Source organism: Oncorhynchus keta, unplaced genomic scaffold, assembly GCF_023373465.1.
Source record: "Oncorhynchus keta strain PuntledgeMale-10-30-2019 unplaced genomic scaffold, Oket_V2 Un_scaffold_6048_pilon_pilon, whole genome shotgun sequence".
NCBI lineage: Eukaryota > Metazoa > Chordata > Actinopteri > Salmoniformes > Salmonidae > Oncorhynchus > Oncorhynchus keta.
Genome location: NW_026290973.1, coordinates 193,624 through 215,424, shown reverse-complemented (window position 1 = coordinate 215,424; position 21,801 = coordinate 193,624). Strand labels below are relative to the sequence as shown.

The following is a 21,801-nucleotide window of genomic DNA, read 5'->3' as shown; positions in this document are numbered from 1 at the left end:
ATACTGATACAGAGAGAGATACAGAGAGATATACAGAGCGAGGGGGAGATACAGAGAGATACTGATACAGAGAGATATACAGATAGAGATACTGATACAGAGAGAGATACAGAGCGATACTGATACAGAGATATACAGAGCGAGGGGGAGATACAGAGAGATACTGATACAGAGAGATATACAGAGCGAGGGGGAGATACAGAGAAAGATAGTGCTCACCAGTGGCCTGGCAAGTCTGTGTACAGGCGGTGCGTGTCAATATCTCCTTGACCTAGACACACAAACACACACATAGGAAATGAAGGTGGTGACTCCTTTACTGATGCTCTTGTTATGGCACATTTCCATGCACATAATTTCATATTAAACTGATTATGACAGTAGGTAGATTAACAGTTAAAAATGAAGTAAGCAAAAGCCAGTTAAAACACCTGTTCTTCAAAATATTAGGACATGTAAACCCCTTCATCGGCATTCCAGCTGTGTATATTTTATTGATCCATTTTTTGCTCGTGTCACTGCTCTTTATTAAGCTTTACGCCACAAGCTCTTCGTCTTCGTCTTTATTAACATGATTCCTCCCAATTGGCCAAAAAAGCTATTTCATTTAATCTCATCCTCTTCTATACAATGCCTCTAAGTATTTTATGTAATAAACTATAGTGGTTTGGCGCCTTCTCCCTACTGTAGTAAGGTAGTACTGCATGTATTTGATCTGCGTGTATTTGATCCGCGCGTGTATTTGATCCGCGCGTGTATTTGATCCGCGCGTGTATTTGATCCGCGCGTGTATTTGATCTGCGCATGTGCTAGCATCAACCGTGCAAGCCCTCTTTTGCATGAGTGAAATCAAATTGGAACAACTGAATTTTTTATAAGTAGTTTTCAAATGCAAACTATATATGCTTCCCCAAAAAAAACATGGTTGCTGTTGTAGAACTTTTATTTTGATTTATTTTGATTGCCGTGTCGATGTAAACAGGATTATTAGGGGAAATGTTCATCTAGCAAGCATCTAAATATTTCATTTGAACTATTAAATTAATCTGACTCTCCACAATAATCACATGATTAATCATTACCTTATCCACAATCACATGATCAACCCTATTAACCCATAACCTAGCCATAATAATCACATGATCAACCCTTTCAACCCCTATTACTAGTCTGTTCACTCTCTCTTTTGTATCGTCTGAGATCCCCCAGAGATTTGAAAGCTGCTGCGGTCACCTCTCTTCAAAGGGGAGACAATCTAGACCCTAACTGTTACAGACCTATGTCTATACTACCCTGCCTTTCTAAGGTCTTTCGAAAGCCAAGTTAACAAAAAGATCACAGACCATTTCCAATCCCACCGTACCTTCTTCGCTATGCAATCTGGTTTCAGAGCTGGTCATGGGTGCACCTCAGCCACGCTCAAGGTCCTAAACGATATCATATCTGCCATCAACAAAAGACGGTATTGTGCAGCCGTATTCATCGACCTGGCCAAGGCTTCGACTCCGTCAATCACTGTATTCCTATAGACAGCCTTGGCTTCTCAAATGACTGCCTCTCCTGGTTCACCAACTACTTCTCAGACAGAGTTCAGTGTGTCAAATCAGAGAGCCTCTTGTCCGTACCTCTGGCAGTCTCTATGGGGGTGCCACAGGGTTCAATTCTCGGGCTGACTCTTTTCTCTGTATACACCAATGAAGTCGCTCTTGCGGCTGGTGATTCTCTGATCCACCTCTATGCGACGACACCATTCTGTATACTTCTGGCCCTTCTTTGGACACTGTGTTAACTAACCTCCAGACAAGTTTCAATGCCATACAACTCTCCTTCCGTGGCCTCCAACTGCTCTTAAATACAAGTAAATCTAAATACATGCTCTTCAATCGATCACTGCCCACACCCGCCTGCCCGTCTAGCATCACTGCTCTGGACGGTTCTGACTTAGAATATGTGGACAACTACAAATACCTAGGTGTCTGGTTAGACTGTAAACTCTCCTTCCAGACTCACATTAAGCATCTCCGATCCAACATTAAATCTAGAATTGGCTTCCTATTTCGCAACAAAGCCTCGTTCACTCATGCCGCCAAACATACCCTCGTAAAAGTGACTATCCTACCAATCCTCGACTTCGGCGATGTCATTTACAAAATAGCTTCCAACACTCTACTCAGCAAATTGGATGCAGTCGATCACAGCGCTATCCGTTTTGTCACCAAAGCCCCATATACTACCCACCACTGCGACCTGTTTGCTCTCGTTGGCTGGCCCTCGCTTCATATTCTTCGCCAAACCCACTGGCTCCAGGTCATCTACAAGTCTCTGCTAGGTAAAGCCCCGCTTTACCTTATCTCAGCTCACTGGTCACCATAGCAACACCCACCCGTATCACGCGCTCCAGCAGATATATTTCACTGGTCACCCCCAAAGCCAACTGCTCATTTGGTCGCCTTTCCATCCAGTTCTCTGCTGCCAATGACTGGAATGAACTGCAAAAGCTGGAGACTCATATCTCCCTCACTAACTTTGAGCAGCTTTCAGATCATTGCATCTGTACACAGCCCATCTGTAAATAGCCCATCCAACTACCCTCATCCCCATATTGTTATTTATTTTAATATTTTTTTTGCCTGCTTTGCACCCCAGTATCTCTACTTGCACATTCATCTTCTGCACATCTATCACTCCAGTGTTTATTTGCTAAATTGTAATTATTTCACTACTATGGCCTATTTATTGCCTTACCTCCCTAATCGTACTTCATTTGCACACACTGTGTATAGACTTTACTATTGTGTTATTGACTGTACATTTGTTTATCCTATGTGTAACTCTGTGTTGTCTTTGTCACACCACTTTGCTTTATCTTGGCCAGGTCGCAGTTGTAAATGAGAACTTGTTAATATATGCCATTTAGCTGACGCTTTTATCCAAAGCGACTTACAGTCATGTGTGCATACATTCTACGTATGGGTGGTCCCGGGAATCGAACCCACTACCCTGGCATTACAAGCGCCATGCTCTACCAACTGAACCACAGAAGGACCACCAAGCTTGTTCTCAGCAAGCTTACCTGGTTCAATAGAGGTGCATTTTTTCTTTCTTTCTCATGATTAACCCTATGAACCCTATCCAAAATAATCACGATTAACCCTGTTAATCTTCACCTTATCCACATTACTCATATGATTAACCCTATTTACCCTACCCACAATAATCACATGATTAACCCTATCCACAATAATCAAATGATTAACCCTACCCACAATAATCACATGATTAACCCTATCCACAATAATCACATGATTAACCCTACCCACAATAATCACATGATTAACCCTACCCACAATCATCACATGATTAACCCTATTTACCCCACCCACAATAATCACATGATTAACCCTATCCACAATAATCACATGATTAACCCTATCCACAATAATCACATGATTAACCCTACCCACAATCATCACATGATTAACCCTATCCACAATAATCACATGATTAACCCTACCCACAATCATCACATGATTAACCGTATTTACCCTACCCACAATCATCACATGATTAACCCTATCCACAATAATCACATGATTAACCCTATCCACAATAATCACATGATTAACCCTACCCACAATAATCACATGATTAACCCTATTTACCCCACCCACAATAAACACATGATTAACCCTATCCACAATAATCACATGATTAACCCTATTTACCCTACCCACAGTAATCACGAATAACCTTATTTACCCTACCCACAAAAATCACATGATTAACCCTATTTGTAACCACAATAGTCAAATTATTGTGTGCATGTAACCATACTCAGTAAGAAAGTGTTATTGAGAGGTGTGTGTGACTCACTATTCTGCTGCGTACGGAGTAGTCAAATAGAATGTCCTGTGACTTGATTTCAAACCTGTAGAGGATGACAGACATGGTTAGAAAGCATGTGTGTAAGCGTTTGTATGTATGTGCAAGCATGTGTGTTTGTATGCATGTGTGTGAGCATGGGTTGGTACTCACAGGTGTAGCTTGTCTCTGGAGAAGGGGTGTGAGAGGGTCTTTGTTCGGTTCTGGTGGGACTGTGTGTTTAGTGTTTCTGGGACATCAGGTCGGAAGGGTTTGATCAGGGTTTGATACAACAATGCTATTTTCCCCGCGATGCCCTGAGGCTGCCGCAACTCATAACTCTGTCCAATCAAAGAACACAACACTCATAACTCTGTCCAATCAGAGAACACAACACATGTAACATGGTCACATCAGCTCAATCACAAGATTACTCAAAAAGCTACCAGGTGTGCATGTGTGTTGCTGTGGTAACAGGCATACCTTTTTGACTGGCACTTTGATCTTCTGTAGCTCAGCCTCTCTGCTCAGCGTCGCCCAGGGAACATGCAGCCGGATAAACCCTATACCCTGGGACCTAGACTACACGCACACACACACACACACACACACACACACAAATCAGGGATCTTCAATGATGCATTTAGGTTGTGTGAGAAATAGGTTGAATTTCAACACTCAGGCTAGTAGCGACGATCAAGATGAGTTGAGGATGATCGACAAGTCATCCCAACCCTTAAACACAACACGTCTTAAAGGGATGTTGAACGGAGTGAAAAGCTAAAAACAAAGGTGAAAAAATATTAGACTACAGTAAATGGACAAGTCCCTCTGTAGACCCTGACTTTGATGAGCCGCCCCGAGGTGGTGAAGGTAGGAAACAACCACCTCACTGATCCTGGAGCCCCAAAAGGTGTGTGCTCAGCCCCCTCCTGTAATCACTGTTCACCAATGACTGCGTGACCATGCACGCCTCCAACTCAATCATCATCAAGTTTGCAGATAACACAACAGTAGTGGGCTTGATCACAACAATGACAAGACAGCCTATAGGGAGGAAGTGAGGGCACTCGGAGTGTGGTGTCAGGAAAACAACCTCACACTCAACGTCAACAAAACAAAGGAGATGATCGTGGACTTCAGGAAACAGAGGGAGAACCCCTCTATCCACATCGATGGGACAGCAGTGGAGAAGGTGGAAAGTTTTAAGATCTGAAATGGTCAACAGGCACAACCGCGCCTCTTCAACCTCAGGAGGCTGAAGAAATTTGGCGTGTCACCTAAAACCCTCGAACTTTTACAGATGCACAATTGAGAGCATCTGGTCAGGCTGTATCACCGCCTGGTATGGCAACTGCACTGCCCACAACCTCAGGGCTCACCAGAGGGTGGTGTGATCTGCAACACGCATCACCAGGGGCAAACTACCTGCCCACCACAACAGCACCCGATGTCACAGGAAAGCCGAAAAGATCCTCAAGGACAACAACCTGCCTGTTCACCCGCTACCATCCAGAAGGCAAGGTCAGTACAGGTGCCTCAAGGCTGGGACCGAGAGACTGAAAAATATTTTCTATCTCAAGGCCATCAGACTGTTAAACAGCCATCGCTAACACAAATGGATCACTAGTCACTTTATTAATGCAACTTTAATAATGATGTCTACATATCTTGCATTACTCATCCCAGATGTATATACTATATTTTATACCATCTATTGCATCTTGACTATGTTGCTAACCCATTGCTCATCCACATTTTATATGTATATATTCTTATTCCATACCTTTACTTAGACAAGTCGCTCATCAACTCATCCCTGACCGCTGGCTACGTCCCTTCCGTCTTCAAGAGAGCGAGAGTTGCACCCCTTCTGAAAAAACCTACACTCGATCCCTCCGATGTCAACAACTACAGACCAGTATCCCTTCTCTCTTTTCTCTCCAAAACTCTTGAGCGTGCCGTCCTTGGCCAGCTCTACCGCTATCTCTCTCAGAATGACCTTCTTGATCCAAATCAGTCAGGTTTCAAGACTAGTCATTCAACTGAGACTGCTCTTCTCTGCATCACGGAGGCGCTCCGCACTGCTAAAGCTAACTCTCTCTCCTCTGCTCTCATCCTTCTAGACCTATCGGCTGCCTTCGATACTGTGAACCATCAGATCCTCCTCTCCACCCTCTCCGAGTTGGGCATCTCCGGCGCGGCCCACGCTTGGATTGCGTCCTACCTGACAGGTCGCTCCTACCAGGTGGCGTGGCGAGAATCTGTCTCCTCACCACGCGCTCTCACCACTGGTGTCCCACAGGGCTCTGTTCTAGGCCCTCTCTTATTCTCGCTATACACCAAGTCACTTGGCTCTGTCATAACCTCACATGGTCTCTCCTATCATTGCTATGCAGACGACACACAATTAATCTTCTCCTTTCCCCCTTCTGATGACCAGGTGGCGAATCGCATCTCTGCATGTCTGGCAGACATATCAGTGTGGATGACGGATCACCACCTCAAGCTGAACCTCAGCAAGACGGAGCTCCTCTTCCTCCCGGGGAAGGACTGCCCGTTCCATGATCTCGCCATCACGGTTGACAACTCCATTGTGTCCTCCTCCCAGAGCGCTAAGAACTTTGGCGTGATCCTGGACAACACCCTGTCGTTCTCAACTAACATCAAGGCGGTGTCCCGTTCCTGTAGGTTCATGCTCTACAACATCCGCAGAGTACGACCCTGCCTCACACAGGAAGCGGCGCAGGTCCTAATCCAGGCACTTGTCATCTCCCGTCTGGATTACTGCAACTCGCTGTTGGCTGGGCTCCCTGCCTGTGCCATTAAACCCCTACAACTCATCCAGAACGCCGCAGCCCGTCTGGTGTTCAACCTTCCCAAGTTCTCTCACGTCACCCCGCTCCTCCGCTCTCTCCACTGGCTTCCAGTTGAAGCTCGCATCCGCTACAAGACCATGGTGCTTGCCTACGGAGCTGTGAGGGGAACGGCACCTCAGTACCTCCAGGCTCTGATCAGGCCCTACACCCAAACAACGGCACTGCGTTCATCCACCTCTGCTCTGCTCGCCTCCCTACCACTGAGGAAGTACAGTTCCCGCTCAGCCCAGTCAAAACTGTTCGCTGCTCTGGCCCCCCAATGGTGGAACAAACTCCCTCACGACGCCAGGACAGCGGAGTCAATCACCACCTTCCGGAGACACCTGAAACCCCACCTCTTTAAGGAATACCTAGGATAGGATAAGTAATCCTTCTCACCCCCCCCCCCACTAAAAAGATTTAGATGCACTATTGTAAAGTGGCTGTTCCACTGGATGTCATAAGGTGTATGCACCAATTTGTAAGTCGCTCTGGATAAGACCGTCTGCTAAATGACTTAAATGTAAATGTAAAAATGTGTGTATTAGGTAGTGGTTGTGGAATTGTTAGATTGCTTGTTAGACATTAATGCACTGTCAGAACTAGAAGCACAAGCATTTTGCTACACTCGCAATAACATCTGCTAGCAAGGTGTACAGGACCAATAAAATATTATATATTTGATACAACCTAGCTGACTAGCAGCTGATGCTGACAAGAAGAAGACACAACCTAGCTGACGCTGACTAGTAGCTGACAACCTAGCCGACACTGGCTAGCAGCTGACACAACCTAGCTGACGCAACCTAGCTGACAAGTAGCTGAAAAAACCTAGATGACACAACCTAGCTGACGCTGACGAGTAGCTGACGCAACCTAGCTGACGAGTAGCTGACGAGTAGTTGACGCAACCTAGCTGATGAGTAGCTGACGCAACCTAGCTGATGCAACCTAGATGACTAGTAATGTAAATACAATGTAGCTGACACAACCCAGCTGACGCGCAGCTAACACAACACAGCTGACACAACCTATCTGATGAGCAGATGACACAACCTACCTGACAAGTAGCTGACGAAACCTAATTTAAAAGTAGCTGAAACATTCTAGATGACACAACCTAGCTGATGCTGACTAGTAGCTGTCACAACCTCGCCGACAAGTAGATGAAGAGTAGCTGACGCAACCTCGCTGACAAACCTAGCTGACGTTGACTAGTAGCTGACGCAACCTTGCCAAAAACTAGATGACAAGTAGCTGACGCAACCTCGCTGACGAGTAGCTGAGGCAACATCGCTGACAACCTAGCTGATGCAACCTAGCTGACAACCCAGCTGATGAGCAGCTGACACAACCTAGCTGACGAGCAGCTGACAAGCAGCTGACACAACCCAGCTGCCACAACCTACCTAATGCGAAGCTAACAACCTAGCTGACAAGCAGCTGGAAAATCCTAGATGACACAACCAAGCTGACGCTGACTAGTAGCTGATGCAACCAAGCTGACGAGTAGCTGACGCAACCTAGATGACTAGTAGTGTAAATACAATCTAGCTGACAACTCAGCCGACAAGCAGCTGACACAACCCAGCTGACGAGTAGATGACGCAACCTAGCTGACAAGCAGCTGACACAACCCAGCTGATGCGCAGCTGACACAACCTATTTGACGAGTAGCTGACGCAACCTAGATGACAGAACCTAGCTGACGCTGACTAGTAGATGACACAACCTCGCCGACAAGTAGATGAAGATTAGCTGACGCAACCTCGCTGACAAACCTAGCTGACGCTGACTAGTAGCTGATGCAACCTAGCTGACGAGTAGCTGACACAACCTAGCTAATGAAACCAAGCTGATGAGTAGCTGACGCAACCTAGCTGATGAGTAACTGACGCAACATAGCTGACCCAACTTATCTGACGAGTAGCTGACGCAACCTAGCTGACCCAACCTAGCTGACTGGTAGTTTACATACAATCTAGCTGGCAACCTAGCTGACACAACCTAGCTGAAAAGTAGTTGACGCAAACTAGCTAACGAGTAGATGATTCAACCGAGCTGACGAATAGATGACGCAACCTAGATGACTAGTTGTGTAAATACAATGTAGTTGACCCAATCCAGCCGACAAGTAGCATACACAAGTCAGCTGACGGGTAGCTGATGCAATCTAGCTGACGCAACCTAGCTGACGAGTAGCTGACGCGACCGAAGCTGACGAGTAGCTGACGCAACCTGGCAGATGAGTAGCTGATGCAACCTAGCTGACGAGTAGATGACGCAACCTAGCTGATGCAACCCAGCTGACTAGTTGTGTAACTACAATCTAGCTGACACGACCCAGCCGACAAGCAGCATACACAACCCAACTGACGACTAGCTGAGACGACCTTGCTGACAAGCAGCTGACACAACCCAGCTGACGAGCAGCTGACACAACCTACCTGACGAGCAGCTGACACAACCTACCTGACGAGCAGCTGACACAACCTACCTGACGAGCAGCTGACACAACCGACCTGACAAGTAGCTGACGCAACCTAATTGACAAGTAGCTGACACAACCTGGCCGACAAGTGGATGAAGAGTAGCTGACCCAACCTCGCTGACAAACCTAGCTGACGCTGACTAGTAGCTGACGCAACCTCGCCAAAAACTAGATGACGAGTAGCTGAGGCAACCTCGCTGATGAGTAGCTGATGCAACCTCCCTTACGAGTAGCTGAGGCAACCTCGCTGACAACCTAGCTGACAACCTAGCTGACAAGCAGCTGACGCAACCTAGCTGATGAGCAGCTGACAAGTAGCTGACAAGCAGCTGACACAACACAGCTGACACAACCTACCCGACGAGTAGCTGACAACCTAGCTGACAAGCAGCTGAAACAACCTAGATGACACAACCTAGCTGACGATGACTATTAGCTGACGCAACTAAGCTGCCACAACCTAGCTGACAAGTAGCTGACGCAACCTAGCTGACGAGCAGCTGACACGCAAATGACACAACCCAGCTGACACAACCTACCTGATGAGTAGCTGACAACCAAGCTGACAAGCAGCTGAAACAACCTAGATGACACAAGCTAGTTGATGCTGACCAGTAGCTGACGCATCCTAGCTGACGCAACCTCGCTGACGAGTAGCTGATGCAACCTAGCTGACGAGTAGCTGTTGCAACCTAGATGACAAGCACCTGACACAACCCAGCTGAAAAGTAGCTGACGCAACCTAGCTGACGAGTAGATGATTCAACCTAGTTGACGCGTAGATGACGCTACCTAGATGACTAGTAGTGTGAATAAAATCTAGCTGACACAACCCAGCCGACAAGCAGCGGACACAACCTATCTGACGAGTAGCTGACACAATCAACCTGACAAGTAGCTGACGCAACCTAATTTACCAGTAGCTGAAACAACCTCGCTGACAACCTATCTGATGCAACCTCGCCAAAAATGAGATGGCAAGTAGCTAATGAAACCTCGCTAACGAGTAGCTGACGCAAATTCGCTGACGAGTATCTGACTCAACCTCGCTGACGAGAAGCTGAGGCAAACTCGCTGACAACCTATCTGACGCAACCTAGCTGACGAGCAGCTGACGCAACCTAGCTGAAGAGTAGATTACACAATCTAGCTGACAAATAGCTGACACGAAACCTAGCTGACGAGCAGCTGACACCACCTAGCCGACGAGTAGCTGACGCAACCTACCTGATAAGTAGCTGACGCAACCTAGCTGAGAAGTAGCTACCACACAACCTAGCTGACAAACAGCTGCCACACAGCTAAGCTAACGAGCATCTGACACAACCTAGCTTAGGAGCAGCTGACGAGTAGCTGAAATGCAACCGAGCTGAAGAGCAGCTGACGTGTAGCTGACACAACCTAGCTGATGAGTAGCTGAGGCAACCTCGCTGATGAGTAGCTGAGGCAACCTCCCTTACGAGCAGCTGACGCAACCAAGCTGACGAGAAGCTGACAAGCAGCTGACACACTATCTAGCTGACGAGCAGCTGACGCCACCTAACTGAAGAGTAGACGACACAATTTAGCTGACAAGTAGCTGACACACAACCTCGCTGACGAGCAGCTGACGCCACCTAGCTGACGAGTAGCTAATGCAACCTTGCTGATGAGTAGCTGACGCAACCTAGCTGAGAAGTATCTGACACAACCTAGCTGATGCTGACAAGTGGCTGACACAACCTAGCTAACTGGTAGCTGCCACACAACCTAGCTGACAAGCAGCTGCAACACATCCAAGCTAATTAGCATCTGACACAACCTAGCTGACGAGCAGCTGACACATAACCAAGATGACGAGTAGCTGACACCCAACCTAGCTGATGAGCAGCTGACGAGTAGCTGACACACAACATAGCCGTCGAGCAGCTGACACACAACCTAGTTGTCGAGCAGCTGACAAAAAACCTAGCTGTCGAGCTGCTGACGAGTAGCTGACACACAAGCTAGCTGACGAGCAGCTGAGGAGTAAAAGACACAACCTAGCTGACCATCAGCTGACACACAACCTAGCTGATGCTTAGCTGACACAACCGAGCTGACGAGTAGCTGACACACAACCTAGCTGATGCGTAGCTGACACAACCTAGCTGACGAGTAGCTGACGAGCAGCTGACAAACCTAGCTGACGCTGACTAGTAATTGACGCAACCTCGCCAAAACTAGATGACGAGTAGCTGAGGCAACCTCGCTGACGAATAGCTGATGCAACCTCCCTTACGAGTAGCTGAGGCAACCTCCCTTACGAGTAGCTGAGGCAACCTCGCTGACAACCTAGCTGACAACCTAGCTGACGAGCAGCTGACGCAACCTAGCTGACGAGCAGCTGACAAGCAGCTGACAAGCAGCTGACACAACGCAGCTGACACAACCTACCTGACGAGTAGCTGACAACCTAGCTGACAAGCAGCTGAAACAACCTAGATGACACAACCTAGCTGACGATGACTACTCGCTGACGCAACGTAGCTGACTAGTTGTGTAAATACAATGTAGTTGACCCAACCCAGCTGACAAGTAGCATACACAACTCAGCTGACGGGTAGCTGATGCAATCTAGCTGACGCAACCTGGCAGATGAGTAGCTGACGCCACCTAGCTGACGAGTAGCTGACGCAACCTAGCTGATGAGTAGCTGACGCAATCTTGCTGAGAAGTAGCTGCCACACAACCTAGCTGACAAACAGCTGCCACACAGCCAAGCTAACGAGCATCTGACGCAACCTAGCTTAGGAGCAGCTGACGAGTAGCTGAAATGCAACCTAGCTGAAGAGCAGCTGACGTGTAGCTGACACAACCTAGTTGTCGAGCAGCTGACACAAAACATAGCTGTCGAGCTGCTGACGAGGTTGCTGACACACAACCTAGCTGATGAGCAGCTGAGGAGTAAAAGACACAACCTAGCTGACCATCAGCTGACACACAACCGAGCTGATGCTTAGCTGACACAACCGAGCTGACGAGTAGCTGACACACAACCTAGCTGATGCGTAGCTGACACAACCTAGCTGACGAGTAGCTGACGAGCAGCTGACAAACCTAGCTGACGCTGACGCAACCTCGCCAAAACTAGATGACGAGTAGCTGAGGCAACCTCGCTGACGAATAGCTGATGCAACCTCCCTTACGAGTAGCTGAGGCAACCTCGCTGACAACCTAGCTGACAACCTAGCTGACGAGCAGCTGACGCAACCTAGCTGACGAGCAGCTGACAAGCAGCTGACAAGCAGCTGACACAACGCAGCTGACACAACCTACCTGACGAGTAGCTGACAACCTAGCTGACAAGCAGCTGAAACAACCTAGATGACACAACCTAGCTGACGATGACTACTCGCTGACGCAACGTGGCTGACTAGTTGAGTAAATACAATGTAGTTGACCCAACCCAGCCGACAAGTAGCATACACAACTCAGCTGACGGGTAGCTGATGCAATCTAGCTGACGCAACCTGGCAGATGAGTAGCTGACGCCACCTAGCTGACGAGTAGCTGACGCAACCTAGCTGATCAGTAGCTGACGCAATCTTGCTGAGAAGTAGCTGCCACACAACCTAGCTGACGAGCAGCTGATGCCACCTAGCTGACGAGTAGCTGATGCAACCTTGCTGATGAGTAGCTGACGCAACCTAGCTGAGAAGTAGCTGACACAACCTAGCTGACGCTGACAAGTGGCTGACACAACCTAGCTAACTGGTAGCTGCCACACAACCTAGCTGACAAGCAGCTGCAACACATCCAAGCTAATGAGCATCTGACACAACCGAGCTTACGAGCAGCTGACGAGTAGCTGATACGCAACCTAGCTGAAGGGCAGCTGACGTGTAGCTGACACAACCTAGCTGACGAGAAGCTGACACACAACCAAGATGACGAGTAGCTGACACCCAACCTAGCTGATGAGCAGCTGACACACAACCAAGATGACGAGTAGCTGACACCCAACCTAGCTGATGAGCAGTTGACGAGTAGCTGACACACAACATAGCCGACGAGCAGCTGACACACAACCTAGCTGTCGAGCAGCTGACACACAACCTAGCTGTCGAGCAGCTGACACACAACCTAGCTATCGAGCAGCTGACACACAACCTAGCTGACGAGCAGCTGACACACAACCTAGCTGTCGAGCAGCTGACGAGTAGCTGACACACAACCTAGCCGACGAAAAGCTGACGAGTAGCTGACACACAACCTAGCTGATGAGCAGCTGACGAGTAAAAGACACAAAACCGAGCTGACCATCAGCTGACACACAACCTAGCTGAAGCTTAGCTGACACAACCTAGCTGACGAGTAGCTGACACACAACCTAGCTGATGCGTAGCTGACACAACCTAGCTGACGAGTAGCTGACAAGCAGCTGACACACAACCTAGCTGACGAGCATCTGACGAGCAGCTGACACACAACCTAGCTGACGAGCATCTGACGAGTAGCTGACACACAACCTAGCTGATGCGTAGCTGACACAACCTAGCTGATGAGTAGCTGACAAGCAGCTGACACACAACCTAGCTGACGAGCAGCTGACACACAACCTAGCTGACGAGCAGCTGACACACAACCTAGCTGACGAGTAGCTGACACACAACCTAGCTGATGCGTAGCTGACACAACCTAGCTGACGAGTAGCTGACAAGCAGCTGACACACAACCTAGCTGACGAGCAGCTGACACACAACCAAGATGACGAGTAGCTGATGCAAACTAGCTGACGAGCAGCTGACGCAAGCAAGCTGACGAGAAGCTGACATGCAGCTGACACAACCCAGCTGAAACAACCTACCTGAAAAGCAGCTGAAATAACCTAGATGACACAACCTAACTGATGCAACCTAGCTGACGAGCAGCTGACACAGAACATAGCTGTCAAGCAGCTGACACACAACCTAGCTGACGAGCAGCTAATGAGTAGCTGTTACACAATCTAGCTGACGAGCAGCTGACGCCACCTAACTGAAGAGTAGATGACACAATCTAGCTGACAAGTAGCTGACACACAACCTAGCTGACGAGCAGCTGACGCCACCTAGCTGACGAGCAGCTGACACACAACCTAGATGACGAGCAGCTGATGCCACCTAGCTGACGAGTAGCTGATGCAACCTTGCTGATGAGTAGCTGACGCAACCTAGCTGAGAAGTAGCTGACACAACCTAGCTGACAAGTGGCTGACACAACCTAGCTAACGGGTAGCTGCCACACAACCTAGCTGACAAGCAGCTGCAACACATCCAAGCTAATGAGCATCTGACACAACCGAGCTTACGAGCAGCTAACGAGTAGCTGACACACAATCTAGCTGACGAGCAGCTGACGCCACCTAACTGAAGAGTAGATGACACAATCTAGCTGACAAGTAGCTGACACACAACCTAGATGATGAGCAGCTGATGCCACCTAGCTGACGAGTAGCTGATGCAACCTTGCTGATGAGTAGCTGACGCAACCTAGCTGAGAAGTAGCTGACAAAACCTAGCTGATGCTGACAAGCGGCTGACACAACCTAGCTAACTGGTAGCTGCCACAATCTAGCTGACAAGCAGCTGCAACACATCCAAGCTAATGAGCATCTGACACAACCGAGCTTACGAGCAGCTGACGAGTAGCTGATACGCAACCTAGCTGAAGAGCAGCTGACGTGTAGCTGACACAACCTAGCTGACGAGCAGCTGACACACAACCAAGATGACGAGTAGCTGACACCCAACCTAGCTGATGAGCAGCTGACACACAACCAAGATGACGAGTAGCTGACACCCAACCTAGCTGATGAGCAGCTGACGAGTAGCTGACACACAACCTAGCTGTCGAGCAGCTGACACACAACCTAGCTGTCGAGCAGCTGACACACAACCTAGCTGTCGAGCAGCTGACACACAACCTAGCTGACGAGCAGCTGACACACAACCTAGATGTCGAGCAGCTGACATACAACCTAGCTGTCGAGCAGCTGACATACAACCTAGCTGTCGAGCAGCTGACACCCAACCTAGCTGATGAGCAGCTGACGAGTAGCTGACACACAACATAGCCGACAAGCAGCTGACACACAACCTAGCTGTCGAGCAGCTGACACACAACCTAGCTGTCGAGCAGCTGACACACAACCTAGCTGACGAGCAGCTGACACACAACCTAGCTGTCGAGCAGCTGACATACAACCTAGCTGTCGAGCAGCTGACGAGTAGCTGACACACAACCTAGCTGATGAGCAGCTGACGAGTAAAAGACACAAAACCTAGCTGACCATCAGCTGACACACAACCTAGCTGATGCGTAGCTGACACAACCTAGCTGACGAGTAGCTGACAAGCAGCTGACACACAACCTAGCTGACGAGCAGCTGACACACAACCTAGTTGTCGAGCAGCTGACACAAAACCTAGCTGTCGAGCTGCTGACAAGTAGCTGACACACAACCTAGCTGACGAGCAGCTGAGGAGTAAAAGACACAACCTAGCTGACCATCAGCTGACACACAACCTAGCTGATGCTTAGCTGAGACAACCGAGCTGACGAGTAGCTGACACACAACCTAGCTGATGCGTAGCTGACACAACCTAGCTGACGAGTAGCTGACGAGCAGCTGACAAACCTAGCTGACGCTGACTAGTAGCTGACGCAACCTCGCCAAAACTAGATGACGAATAGCTGATGCAACCTCCCTTACGAGTAGCTGAGGCAACCTCCCTTACGAGTAGCTGAGGCAACCTCGCTGACAACCTAGCTGACAACCTAGCTGACGAGCAGCTGACGCAACCTAGCTGATGAGCAGCTGACAAGTAGCTGACACAACGCAGCTGACACAACACAGCTGACACAACCTACCTGACGAGTAGCTGACAACCTAGCTGACAAGCAGCTGAAACAACCTAGATGACACAACCGAGCTGACGATGACTACTAGCTGACGCAACTTTGCTGACACAACCTTGCTGACAAGTAGCTGACGTAACCTAGCTGACGAGTAGCTGACGCAACCGAGCTGACAAGTAATTGGCGCAACCTAGCTGACGAGTAGCTGGCGCAACCAAGCTGACGAGCAGCTGACACGCAAATGACACAATCCAGCTGACACAACTTACCTGTTGAGTAGCTGACAACCAAGCTGACAAGCAGCTGAAACAACCTAGATAACACAACATAGTTGACGCTGACCAGTAGCTGACACATCCTAGCTGACGCAACCTAGCTGACGAGTAGCTGATTCAACCTAGCTGACGCGTAGATGACGCAACTAAGATGACAAGTAGTGTAACTACAATCAAGCTGACACAACCCAGCTGACAAGCAGCTGACACAACCCAGCTGACGAGTAGCTGACACAACCTACTGACAAGCAGCTGACGTGCAGCTGACACAACCTATTTGACGAGCAGCTGACACAACCAACCTGACAAGTAGCTGACGCAACCTAATTGACCAGTAGCTGAAACAACCTCGCCAAAAACTAGATGGCAAGTAGCTAATGAAACCTCGCTGACGAGAAGCTGAGGCAACCTCGCTGAAAACCTATCTGACGCAACCTAGCTGACGCAACCTAGCTGAAGAGTAGATTACACAATCTAGCTGACAAATAGCTGACACAAAACCCAGCTGATGAGCATCTGACGAGTAGCTGACGCAACCTAGCTGAGAAGTATCTGCCACACAACCTAGCTGACAAACAGCTGCCATACAGCCAAGCTAACGAGCATCTGACACAACCTAGCTTAGGAGCAGCTGACGAGTAGCTGAAATGCAACCTAGCTGAAGAGCAGCTGACGAGCAGCTGACACAACCTAGCTGACGAGCAGCTGACACACAACCTAGCTGACAAGCAGCTGACACACAACCTAGCTGACGAGCATCTGACGAGTAGCTGATACACAACCTAGCTGATGAACAGCTGACGAGTAAAAGACACAAAACCTAGCTGACCATCAGCTGACACACAACCTAGCTGATGCTTAGCTGACTCAACCTAGCTGACGAGTAGCTGACACACAACCTAGCTGATGCGTAGCTGACGAGCAGCTGACACACAACCTAGTTGACGAGTAGCTGACGAGCAGCTGACACACAACCTAGCTGACAAGCAGCTGACACACAACCTAGCTGACGAGCATCTGACGAGTAGCTGATACACAACCTAGCTGATGAACAGCTGACGAGTAAAAGACACAAAACCTAGCTGACCATCAGCTGACACACAACCTAGCTGATGAACAGCTGACGAGTAAAAGACACAAAACCTAGCTGACCATCAGCTGACACACAACCTAGCTGATGCTTAGCTGACACAACCTAGTTGACAAGCAGCTGACACACAACCTAGCTGACGAGCAGCTGACACACAACCTAGCTGACGAGCAGTTGACAAGTTGCTGACACACAATCTAGGTGATGAGCATTTGACACAACCTAGCTGAAGAGTAGATGACACAATCAAGCTGACAAGTACCTGAGACACAACCTAGCTGACGAGTAGCTGAAACACAAACAAGCTAACGAGCATCTGACACCACCTAGCTTACGAGCAGCTGACGAGTAGCTGACACGCAACCTAACTGACGAGCAGCTGACATACAACCAAGATGACGATTAGCTGACACAACCTAGCTGACGAGTAGCTGACACTGAAGAATAGCTGACACAACCTAGCTGACTAGTAGCTGACACAACCAAGCTGACTAGTAGTGTATTTACAACCTAGCAGACTCAACCTAGCTGACATGTAGCTGACACAACATAGGTAACAAGTATCTAACACAACATAGCTGACGAGTAGCTGACACAACCTAACTGACGAGTCGATGACAAAACATAGCTGACGAGCAGCTGACACACAACCTAGCTGATGAGCAGCTGACGAGTAGCTGACACACAACATTGCCGATGAGTAGCTGACACACAAGCTAACACACAACCTAGCTGGCGAGCAGCTAACACACAACCTAGCTGACGAGCAGATTACACAATCTAGCTGAAGAGTAGATTACACAATCTAGCTGAAAAATAGCTGACATAAAACCAAGCTGACGCTGGAAAGTGGCTGACACAACCTAGCTAACTGCTAGCTGCCACACAACCTAGCTGACAAACAGCTGCCACACATCCAAGCTCACGAGCATCTGACACAACCTAGCTCGACGAGCAGCTGACGCAACTTGGCTGACAAGCAGCTGACGCAACCAAGCTGACAAGCAGCTGACTCAACCCAGCTGACACAACCTACCTGACGAGTAGCTGACAACCTAGCTGACAAGCAGCTGAAACAACCTAGCTGACACTGACTACTAGCTGACGCAACATAGCTGACGCAACCTAGCTGACGAGTAGCTGACGCAACCTAGCTGTTGCAACCTTGATGACAAGCACCTGACACAACCCAGCTGAAAAGTAGCTGACGCAACCTAGCTGACGAGTAGATGTTTCAACCGAGCTGACGCGTAGATTACGCTACCTAGCTGATGCAACCTAGTAGTGTAAATACAATCTAGCTGACACAACCCAGCCGACAAGCAGCTAACACAACCTATCTGACGAGCAGCTGACACAACCTATCTGACGAGCAGCTGACACAACCAACCTGACAAGTAGCTGACACAACCTAATTGACCAGTATCTGAAACAACCTAGATAACACAACCTAGCTGAGGCTGACTAGTAGATGACACAACCTCGCCAAAAACTAGATGGCAAGTAGCTAATGAAACCTCGCTGACGTGTAGCTGACTCAACGTCGCTGACGAGAAGCTGAGGCAGCCTCGCTGACAACCTAGCTGACCAAACCTAGCTGACGAGCAGCTGACGCAAACTAGCTGACGAGCAGCTGACGCAACCTAGCTGACAAGCAGCTGACACAACCAAGCTGACACAACCAACCTGACAAGCAGCTGAAATAACCTAGATGACACAACCTAGCTGACGAGTAGCTGACACAACCGAGTTAACGAGCAGCTGACACACAACCTAGCTGACGAGCAGCTAACGAGTAGCTGACACACAATCTAGCTGATGAGCAGCTGACACAACGTAGCTGACGAGCAGCTAACACAACCAAGCTGAAGAGTAGATGACACAATCTAGCTGACAATTAGCTGACACACAACCTAGCTGACGAGCAGCTGATGCAACCTAGCTGAGAAGTAGCTGAGACAACCTAGCTGACGCTGGAAAGTGGCTGACACAACCTAGCTAACTGCTAGCTGCCACACAACCTAGCTGACAAACAGCTGCCACACATCAAAGCTAACGAGCAGCTGACGCAACCTAGCTGACAAGCAGCTGAAGCAACCTTGCTGACGAGCAGATAACAAGCAGCTGACAAGCAGCTGAAACAACCTAGATGACACAACCTAGCTGACGCTGACTACTAGCTGACGCAACTTAGCTGACGCAACCTAGCTGACGCAACCTAGCTGACGAGTAGCTGATGCAACCTAGCTGACGAGTAGCTGACGCAACCTAGCTGATGAGAAGCTGACGCAATCTAGCTGTTGCAATCCAGATGACAAGCACCTGACACAACCCAGCTGAAAAGTAGCTGACGCAAACTAGCTGACGCGTAGATGACGCAACCTAGCTGACAAGTAGATGAAGCCACCTAATTGACCAGTATCTGAAACAACCAAGATAACACAACCTAGCTGACACAACCTCGCCAAAAACTAGATGGCAAGTAGCTAATGAAACCTCGCTGACAAGTAGCTGACTCAACCTCGCTGACGAGAAGCTGAGGCAACCTCGCTGACAACCTAGCTGACCAAACGTAGCTGACGAGCAGCTGACGCAACCTAGCTGACGAGCAGCTGACAAGCAGCTGACACAACCCAGCTGACAAAACCTACCTGACAAGCAGCTGAAATAACCTAGATGACACAACCTAGATGACACAACCTAGTTGACGAGCAGCTGACACAAAACCTAGCTGACGAGCAGCTGACACACAACCTAGCTGACGAGCAGTTGACAAGTTGCTGACACACAATCTAGGTGATGAGCATTTGACACAACCTAGCTGAAGAGTAGATGACACAATCAAGCTGACAAGTACCTGAGACACAACCTAGCTGACGAGTAGCTGAAACACAAACAAGCTAACGAGCATCTGACACCACCTAGCTTACGAGCAGCTGACGAGTAGCTGACACGCAACCTAACTGACGAGCAGCTGACATACAACCAAGATGACGATTAGCTGACACAACCTAGCTGACGAGTAGCTGACACTGAAGAATAGCTGACACAACCTAGCTGACTAGTAGCTGACACAACCAAGCTGACTAGTAGTGTATTTACAACCTAGCAGACTCAACCTAGCTGACATGTAGCTGACACAACATAGGTAACAAGTATCTAACACAACATAGCTGACGAGTAGCTGACACAACCTAACTGACGAGTCGATGACAAAACATAGCTGACGAGCAGCTGACACACAACCTAGCTGATGAGCAGCTGACGAGTAGCTGACACACAACATTGCCGATGAGTAGCTGACACACAAGCTAACACACAACCTAGCTGGCGAGCAGCTAACACACAACCTAGCTGACGAGCAGATTACACAATCTAGCTGAAGAGTAGATTACACAATCTAGCTGAAAAATAGCTGACATAAAACCAAGCTGACGCTGGAAAGTGGCTGACACAACCTAGCTAACTGCTAGCTGCCACACAACCTAGCTGACAAACAGCTGCCACACATCCAAGCTCACGAGCATCTGACACAACCTAGCTCGACGAGCAGCTGACGCAACTTGGCTGACAAGCAGCTGACGCAACCAAGCTGACAAGCAGCTGACTCAACCCAGCTGACACAACCTACCTGACGAGTAGCTGACAACCTAGCTGACAAGCAGCTGAAACAACCTAGCTGACACTGACTACTAGCTGACGCAACATAGCTGACGCAACCTAGCTGACGAGTAGCTGACGCAACCTAGCTGTTGCAACCTTGATGACAAGCACCTGACACAACCCAGCTGAAAAGTAGCTGACGCAACCTAGCTGACGAGTAGATGTTTCAACCGAGCTGACGCGTAGATTACGCTACCTAGCTGATGCAACCTAGTAGTGTAAATACAATCTAGCTGACACAACCCAGCCGACAAGCAGCTAACACAACCTATCTGACGAGCAGCTGACACAACCTATCTGACGAGCAGCTGACACAACCAACCTGACAAGTAGCTGACACAACCTAATTGACCAGTATCTGAAACAACCTAGATAACACAACCTAGCTGAGGCTGACTAGTAGATGACACAACCTCGCCAAAAACTAGATGGCAAGTAGCTAATGAAACCTCGCTGACGTGTAGCTGACTCAACGTCGCTGACGAGAAGCTGAGGCAGCCTCGCTGACAACCTAGCTGACCAAACCTAGCTGACGAGCAGCTGACGCAAACTAGCTGACGAGCAGCTGACGCAACCTAGCTGACAAGCAGCTGACACAACCAAGCTGACACAACCAACCTGACAAGCAGCTGAAATAACCTAGATGACACAACCTAGCTGACGAGTAGCTGACACAACCGAGTTAACGAGCAGCTGACACAC

The 21,801-nt window shown here is 48.7% G+C and overlaps 1 protein-coding gene across 1 annotated transcript in view; it reads right to left on the bottom strand.

Annotated features, from left to right (window-relative positions):
* LOC118379341 (anoctamin-1) overlaps positions 1-21,801 on the bottom strand; it is a 188,661-nt gene that overhangs the window by 134,116 nt on the left and 32,744 nt on the right. Inside the window, exons 4-7 of the mRNA XM_052517188.1 lie at positions 4,345-4,443; positions 4,036-4,202; positions 3,874-3,928; positions 220-271 (exon numbers count right to left, since the gene is read on the bottom strand). Of these exons, the coding sequence (XP_052373148.1) occupies positions 220-271; positions 3,874-3,928; positions 4,036-4,202; positions 4,345-4,443 (373 nt within the window). The remainder of the gene's footprint in view (positions 1-219; positions 272-3,873; positions 3,929-4,035; positions 4,203-4,344; positions 4,444-21,801) is intronic.